Below are 8,588 nucleotides of genomic sequence, written 5' to 3'. Positions count from 1 at the left end.
ATGACCCTTGCTCACACCCCAGAGACGTTTCACATGATTTTTTTCCATTCTCAGCCATCCTGATAAATTCACACTCTTTGCAAACTCTAGATGGCAGAATAGCTCCATCGATTATCTAAATATGATAGTTCGAGCAGCATTAAATCAATCTAATATCCAATGATGCACCGAAGTACCATCAAAATTCAAATACCATTTGTATTGGAATTACTTATCTGCACTGAATTGTCACAGTCTCTTCGAAAGGTTTATAATCTCTCAAGAATTGCCACAATTTGTTAAGAAATTTGATCAAAGCTCAATTCTTGATGTTAATAATCTCTAAAGGAGGGAAATTTCATATAATTCTCCTATGGATTTACATTTTGCTATGGGAAATCAAATTTGTAATACGGATAAAAGCACGTGCAAACCAAACATTGTATCAGCGCTGGGAAAGTTATTTTCTAATCAACCTGTTCAGGGATGTTATCATACATTCCTGGAGAACGTGGGATTTGAACCGGAGCCTACTGACTCAGAGCTTGGACACTACCACTCCACCACAAGAAGCTTTTCAGAGGTTGTAGAAACTTGCCTGGCATGGTAGGATCTAATGTAAACAGTGCGCTATGAACTTTAAACATGAATCATCCCTGTTAGGTTTTTATCCTTCCCCGACATTTTATGGCAGCTCAACCCATCTATATCTGCGGGGCAAAACACAAAACAACATGCCTGAGTGATTTTATGGCGAACACTTCACAATATGTTGAGGGTGATATGCTTTTGCATAGATTATAATCTTACTTTGGTAAACAGAACTAAGGACCAATTAACTCTATTCTTGCTTCTTGTAGTTTCTGCGTTTTTCATCAGGTGGCGCTGCGGGCTTTGACGGTAAAAAAAACACACCCAACTTCGTTATTTGGTCTCATTGTGGTTTGCTCCGAGTACGGAGCATCAACAAGTCAGACACTGCCCTAACTTTCACCTTCAGAACGAACCATCCAGAGTGAAATGCAATTGTTCACTGTTAATGTATTCTCCCTTTTCTCAAACAACTTGCGTGATCTGACTAGCTGCTGTAGGGTGTGCTCACATTGTAGAGTTCAATCCAAATGTTGACTCAAAGATGCGCCGAAGGGGGAATGTATACTGACCAATTTCAATCTCAACCAATCTCCGAATCAAACTCAACCTGAGCTGTGATGCTCACGGAGTTGCTGTATACAGACCAATCTCAAACTGAGCTGTGACACTCCTGAGTTGTTAACAAGCAGGCACCCAATAACCACAGGCATCAGAGTGTAGGCAAATGTTTATTGTCTTTATTTATTATGACAAAATAGATTGTACAACATATACAGTCATTGCAAGTCTGGAATGTACAAAAAGGAGTCAGGTAACTAGTGAACATATTTACCTCCATAATAATGGACACATGATTCTAAATTTGCTGATACTACAATGCCCTTTATATACTTATATCACGTATAAAAATAATTCTATGTCCAGATGTACAGTTACAGGAAAAAAAGTTAAATAGTTTAAACCATTTTATATACAATGTCTTTCATACATTAAAACGTCGATTGCACTTTCTGTAATAGAAATTGCCTTCAAGTATGATGCAATCCTTTTATACTAGCAGGATTTTAGACTCCCTGTAATCCAAACACAGAAAAACAACATCGTTTCAAATCTAGTCCGGAGATAATGAGCTGGAATTTGGCTCCGTGAGCCCTGAATTCCAAGGCATTCGCTGAGAGATGGCGCCCTTTCCTTCATTCAATTCGCTCTGAAACTTCCCCAAAAACAATTGCTGGCAATTTTTTTACCAGTTCTGATCTCTGCTGTGCCTTGGAAAGTTTGCCAAGTGTTGGTATGTCCATCAGCAGTCATAAATATTCTAGCCCAGGGCGGTGGGCCTGGAGTGACAGTCCTGAAGAGTTTGTGTTGTGCTTGTCACGTCCTGTGAATACTCCCGTGTTCCCGAGGCACCATGAGCGCTATCTTGGAGCGCACCGATCGCCGTTTCCTGCCGTAGCTGTTGGGACTCCACGTGCTCCACCGAGCCATGTTGTCTTTCTCCGGGTTATTGAGGAGCTGGTTTAGCCGGTGACTCAGCTTCTGGACCTGGCACGTCCCGAGTTGGCAGCTCGGCCGGTTCAGGTGGAGCTGGGGGAAACGCGGCAAGCCGTGCCGGTAGCGCTTGACGCGGATGTGCGCCTCTGAGCTGCTGCGAGAGAAAAAAACACACGGTCAGAACAAACCCGAGAAACTGGCGCCCAGCCCCAAACCGAGCGGCTCCCTCATCAGTCGCTGAGCTCAGTAATACAGCGTCAACTGATTCGTTTTTCTCACAAACCCAGTACATCATAAAACACGGGGAAACATGAGCCCGGGAAAGAGTTTATAAACCCAAAAACAGGGGTGGAATTTATCGGTAGCTTTGATGTACATGTTTTCATGAAGTACTTTGAGAAGACTTCTGAGACCCGAGACAATTTCTCCAACAGCACAAGGACACAGAGTCCTGAATCACACTGGGATCCTTTCGCTCGCCTGTTTTTGCTCTCCCTGGTATTTTCCGCTCGTCTCTCAGCCTGCGACCTTGTGCATTTAAAAACCAATGTAACTCATCCATCTACTCTTATTTATCTAACCGCTCTGCAGTTCCAGATTAGCTGGGGTCCCCCTGCCATCCTCCAATTTAACTTTCAACTTCAATCAATTCACAATTTGTGAGGTTTCCCATCGATTTGCAAAACCATCTGGGATCGTTTGTATTTTTTTTTTCAGGTTCGTCGCTCAAAGGGTTTGCTTTCATTACCTGGACTGGATGTTGAAGTTTTCCTTAACATCTTCTGTCCTCACGAACTCTTGCTGGCTGTTTCCTATCAGCCCCTGACTCTTCAGTTTGGAAGCTTTCAGATCCCTCTTTGCTCGGCTTAACGCCCAGGCGTTCAACCTGCGAACACAAACGCGTAACCCCGGTAAGAACAGGGCACGGTCACAAACTGCTGAAGTTCCTCCGCTTTTAAACAAAACACATTAAATCATATGACATCATGATTCAGTGGGGCAGCGTGACAATACCCCGGGGGTGGTGGGGAGGAAGGAGATACAAATGGAAAACTTGCCTTTTTTTAAATGCCGAAGCTACATCCAATTTGGCGTCTGCATTGGCATAGGCTGAATAGACAAAACAGCAGTACAGCAGAGCTACGTGAACCATCCTCATGGTGAAACCTGCTGAGGAGAGAAAAAAACAAAAGCGGACAGCATTAGGATTTTGCCCCTGTTTCCAAGCCCTGCTTGTTTGCAGCCTGTGGGCACACTGCTGCTGATAGGCACTTATCAGTTCTGGCGATGTGTCAGCAACGCGCTAACGGTCAGTCTTCCCCAGCGTGAGGGAATCAAAAATTTCCGCTCAGTACAAGACACGGCCAGATTCGTTTTGGTCATTTCTCTCACGAACAATGTTGCTTAGATAAAGATCATCAGCAAACAGCGGGTCCTGAGGCATTCAAGTACAGCAACATGCTTCGAAACACAGGCGAGTACAACCTGCTAAAGTGTACATTGTTCTGATTCCTGCCGTCTCTCACATCACCTCGCGAACATCACAAAATACTGGCAGCTACCAAGGAAAATGGGCAAGAGGTGCAAAGTATCAGAGTTGTTCAAGTCAGCCAAGGGTAGAACATTCCACACTTACCTCCAAAGCCTACTTAATAAGATTTTCCAAATGTCTTCAATCCTGTAACTCTGTGGTGTATCCTTATAAAGTGTTTCGCACAGAGATCGACACGAAACTGTTATTCTCGATTCGCATTGACTGAGTCCAGAGCTGGAGTCTCTCTTTATAGAATTGCACATGGGGCGGAGATTCAATTGACGGACGGCTCGCAGACAAGACGTGACAATACCAGAGCACATCCTGCAGACCTCATGCACACATCGTTTTATGAGTATAAATACAATCAAATGTCGATTAATTTCTAGCCTATAAATTCACCAGATACAGTTAAACACTCAAAGTTTAACCCCTGATATTTGTAAACTGAACATTAAATATTGCTTTTGCGAGGATATTTAATCGAACTACCACTTACAACAATACATATTTATACTTCCCAAACTATTTGCGTCTGAATTATACTATAATCTATACATTTAAAATATCCTATAATCTATGCACTTAAAATATCCTACATGATATTTCTGATTTTACAGTCGAAGAGATTACACTAACGATGTTAATGCCTCAAAGTAATTTAATCAGAAACAAGTTTGAAATTGATATATTTCGAGATGGTGGATAATTTAATGAATCAGGTTGTTTTATTCAGCAACTGAAATCTTTTTTTCTGTTGCAATGATTATTTCTTTTGTCAATGCACATGGCATGAATTGTGTGGCGGGCGAAATATTCCCCAAGTGATTAATGCTTCAACTTGTCTGTTTCCTCAGACATTCAGTACGACGGTTCGTAATGCCTCTGATATCTCTAGTCATCATCCATTATTCAATCATTGGAATGTAAACCGGAGTGTTTGTCACGTACACTCCTCATCGTTTCAGACTTAACGTTTTCCTAACTATTTTAAATGGTCACACACCACCGTTCAGGCATTACGTTAAAAAAAACATCATTCCGACTCTACCAAAATTTAATAGAACCCTTTTGGGAAATACTGTATATGGTCAACATTCATTCCGAAATGTCCGATGTTAACAGTTATAACCACCTGCTGTTTTTGATTGGTTTCCTGACCATGGTCTAACATGGTCATGGGTTCCTGTTGATCTGATCAGTATTACCCTTCACCTTCTAATAGACTGGCATTAGAAACATAGACACGTTATAGAAACATAGAAACAAAGTAGCCATTCAGCCCGTCATGTCTAAATAAACTAGCCACCCAAACTACTTTCCACTTTCCACCACCTGGCCTTGCGCTTTAGATGTGGATCCAGGTTTCTTTTAAGAAAGTTGAGGGTTTCTACCTCAGCCAACAAACTGGGAAGTGAATCCTTGACGCCGTTCATCCTGTTTGTGAGAATGTTTCCCTTCATGTTCCCTCTAATCCTTCTAGCAAACACATTAAATCTGGGTCCCCAGTACACGGCCTGCCCACTCGCGGAACCAGATTCCCTGTCCACTCTGTACTCTGTCTTGAGGAACAGATGTGGCTGTGATTATTGGCTCAGTTCTTAGCTGATGAAATACGCATGGAGTGAGTTTTAATTCATTATTTAACATACTGGGGATGATTTCCTTTAATGAAGCAAGATAATCGGTTCACAGGAGTTTACTTTTGACAAATGGTATTGGAGATCAGGGTGATTCAACATATTTCGAAGGCGCATCTTTCTCTACCCAACAAAATGTGACAGATTTAATGTGAGGGAAGCCGGCGGCAGCTATTGAGCCACCTTTAGAGTTGATCGATCATGTTTGCATTGAATAATAGAAAATCATGTCAGGATCTCAGGCGAGAGGTTTCAAGACAAGAATGGAGTATAAATGCAAATTTCTAATTAATTATGTAACCGTGTAGATAATTTCACAGTGCGGCTAGAACAAGCGAACAAGCTCTTTCAGAGAGCAAGCGAGTTGTCTCCAACAAAACATTTTGTGAAAAGGACTTAGCTGGCCACCACTCCACTCAGTACAAAGATATTTATCCCCTCTGCAACATTCCTGAGATAGCAGTGTCGCTTGTTCCTTCCAAAGTTGGCACTTAACCAAACTACAGCCTTCTCGGAACCTCACTTAAAAACCCAAACTTGGAAATATTCCGAATGGGAAAGCGGGGTTCTGAGAGCACCATTGGCACCATTGGCAGAGAGGAATCGGCAACACTATTCAAATCTTAGTTGTTCTTTTAGTTCAACGTAGAGATAAATAAAAACACTCCTGTAGATATATTTAAACGAAAATTTCCACACGTTCCTAAACAGATAGGTGACTGCATATCCAGTTTTTTGCCACCATCTCTACAACTTAATAAAGAGGATTGCTGAACAAATCACGTGGCTGACAAAATAACATGAATTTACAATGTTTTCCTTCCCCCATTCATCCATTTCTGTTCTCCCAGCTATTCAGATACAATATATACTTCCAACGCGCTCTTCTGTGTTTTGTACTCCCCAACCCCATACATGAGAGATCCGTGAGCGCCACTAATTCATTTCATTTTCCTCTCACTAGTCAAGCACAGTGGTTTTTCCCAGGCGATTCTCCCACTAACCCCTTCATCACTACTATCAGCACAACTTAAAACTCCATTGTGTTTGCCAGTTTTCTCATTTTATTAAATTGTCACGTGTGTTCCATTCCAATCACTCCATCTAATTTTAATCAACCAGTTCCTGCGTGATGACGCACCACTGGAACATGTAGGAATTGACCACGAGCCTGTTGGCTCAAAGGCAAAGATACCATAACTGTATCTATCACAAGAGCCCTCACTCCAGTGTATTATTGGCAGGCAGTTGGTCTATAATCATCAGGGAGTATTAACGTTGTTTAATCTGTTGTTTTAACAGAAACCCTCATTGGGCTTTGTAATGTCTTTTTTTTTAGCATTCAGTCAATTTATGGAATACAGGTGAGTATTTAAATATATAATTTGATATTTTTCCCATCAGATAATCTTATTTCTCTTTTATTTTTGTATAGTATGCCTGTGACCATGAGGTTAAGGTTAAAATGTCTCAACTAAATGGTTCGACTGGAATCTCCGATCTGCTGTTTTCCAGTTATGATAATCACTCATTAAATCCAGAGCATCAGCCTTATTTGTGCTTATATTTCTTCTTGGCTGCTTTCTTCCTTTAGTTTGTGGGCCTGAGGATTTGGAAAGAGTTGGTTTCACAATTTCAAATAAAATCCCTGATTCATTTTATTAGCCTGTAATGTACATAATTGAGTTTTAAATGTTTATTCATTGTAGAACCACTCACAATTTTGTGCCGTAGAGCTGAGCTGTTTAATTTTGTCTCAAAAATACAGTATATGTTACATTATACGCCTATACTGCAGCATAAATGCACAAGATTTGTTAGGCCTCCATAGAACAAGTGGTATTTTCAGCAAACATAGAAAATGTTGGAGAGACTAAGCAGGTCTGGCAGCATCTTTGGAGAGGGAAACAGTTAACATTTCTTACCTTGCTTCTGTTTCTCTCTCCACAGATGCTTCCAGATCTTCTGGTTTCTCCAGGATTTTCTGCATTTGTTTCTGATTTCCAGTATCCACAGTATTTTGCTTTTATTTAAGTATCATGTTAATGTTTGAGAAATGTTAACATTTTCACAGAATGCAAAGCTCAAATTCCCCTTAAATTAAAACACCCTATTACAGAAAAAATCTTTCATTTTGTCTATTAGTAAATTGGTCAGAGAACAATTGGAAACCACCACAAAGAGAATCAGTCAAAATACAGATGAAATACCAAATCTTTTGAATGACATTTGTTGCCCAATAGTAAATAAATTTCTGCTTAAAGAAACTAACATTACTTGGCTTTCTTTCTGCTCGGTTCCTGGAATTTCTACCATTGGGCTATATTAAACACTCCTTGAGGTGAGGTAATAGATTAAAGAATTGCACTTCCCACCCATATTCTCTATAGGATGCTATCAAGTACCTCAAAAGCTTGGGTCATTTTTCAATACCTGTTTCATTCTACACCGCACAGTACAATTCATAAATTACCTGCGTAATGAAACTTTTGAATTTTTAAATAAACATCTATGGCTGTAAAAAGCAGAAAGAAGCTGCAATACACTCACAACCCAATGTTTCAAAATTCTGAGAACCTTTACAAAATATGAACATAATTAACATTTTGCAACTGATGTGAGAACTAAGAAGTAGTCTGTAACAGATAAAAATAATTCCCTGCAAAGACTATCAGCTTTCATTTCATTTTAAATTTATATTGTATGCCATATATTGAATTTGCAGAAAACAGTTTCAGATTTGTGAAAAATTCAACAGTTGTCCTACTTTTCTGGCCAGGCTTGTCTGAACCATGCAGCAGATGACTGGGAGCAGAGAGACTGAGACTCCAAAAAGTGGAAAGATCAGCTGCAGTAGCAACAGGTGTCAGGAACAGCAATCAGTTAGGAACATAGAATTGCTAGTCAAAAAAATGACCAAGGCTTATCTTCTACTATCCTGCTGGTCAAAACGATAAATGATACAATACAATAACAATGAAAATGAAATTGTTGATTAATCGGTGCAGTTAATTGGTTTATAGCAGACTCAGAGAAGGCACAAGGGAAATCTCAAATGTGGAAAGATTTGGGAAGCACAGATTCAAGTAATCTGTTGCTATTATGCTTCCTAAAGTTACCACATATCATATTTTTATAAAATGTAGGTTTTTATTAAAATAGGATTTTTTTTTCTTTTGAATATTACAACAAATACAAAACCAAACCAATATCAAAAATCAAACTGGCTAATTATGTAAATAAATAATTACTAATAACTAAGCTAAAAAAGGAAAATCTTAACAATAATAATAGTGATAATAACCATAACAAGCTCAGCAAAACAAAGCAATAGCCCTCGATCAGTG

General features: G+C 39.8%; 1 protein-coding gene across 3 annotated transcripts; it reads right to left on the bottom strand.

The window, feature by feature from the left end:
- Positions 1-1,285: 1,285 nt before the first annotated feature.
- Positions 1,286-3,837, bottom strand: adma (adrenomedullin a). 3 transcript variants are annotated; one of them, XM_043705908.1, is made up of 4 exons: positions 3,704-3,837; positions 3,126-3,237; positions 2,816-2,953; positions 1,286-2,218 (listed from the first exon to the last, which is right to left on the bottom strand). In XM_043705908.1, the coding sequence occupies exons 2-4, from the start codon at positions 3,224-3,226 to the stop codon at positions 1,948-1,950; spliced, it is 510 nt and encodes a 169-aa protein (XP_043561843.1). In that variant the 5' UTR covers positions 3,227-3,237; positions 3,704-3,837; the 3' UTR covers positions 1,286-1,947. The 3 variants fall into 3 exon arrangements, with proteins under 3 accessions (XP_043561843.1, XP_043561841.1, XP_043561842.1); XM_043705906.1 differs by having other exon boundaries at positions 1,286-2,221; positions 3,704-3,835; XM_043705907.1 differs by having other exon boundaries at positions 1,286-2,221; positions 3,126-3,234; positions 3,704-3,835.
- Positions 3,838-8,588: the final 4,751 nt, after the last annotated feature.

Source organism: Chiloscyllium plagiosum, chromosome 16 (assembly GCF_004010195.1).
Source record: "Chiloscyllium plagiosum isolate BGI_BamShark_2017 chromosome 16, ASM401019v2, whole genome shotgun sequence".
Lineage (NCBI taxonomy): Eukaryota > Metazoa > Chordata > Chondrichthyes > Orectolobiformes > Hemiscylliidae > Chiloscyllium > Chiloscyllium plagiosum.
The sequence above is the reverse complement of the archived record's forward strand: the minus strand, read 5'-3'. Positions and strand labels throughout refer to the sequence as shown.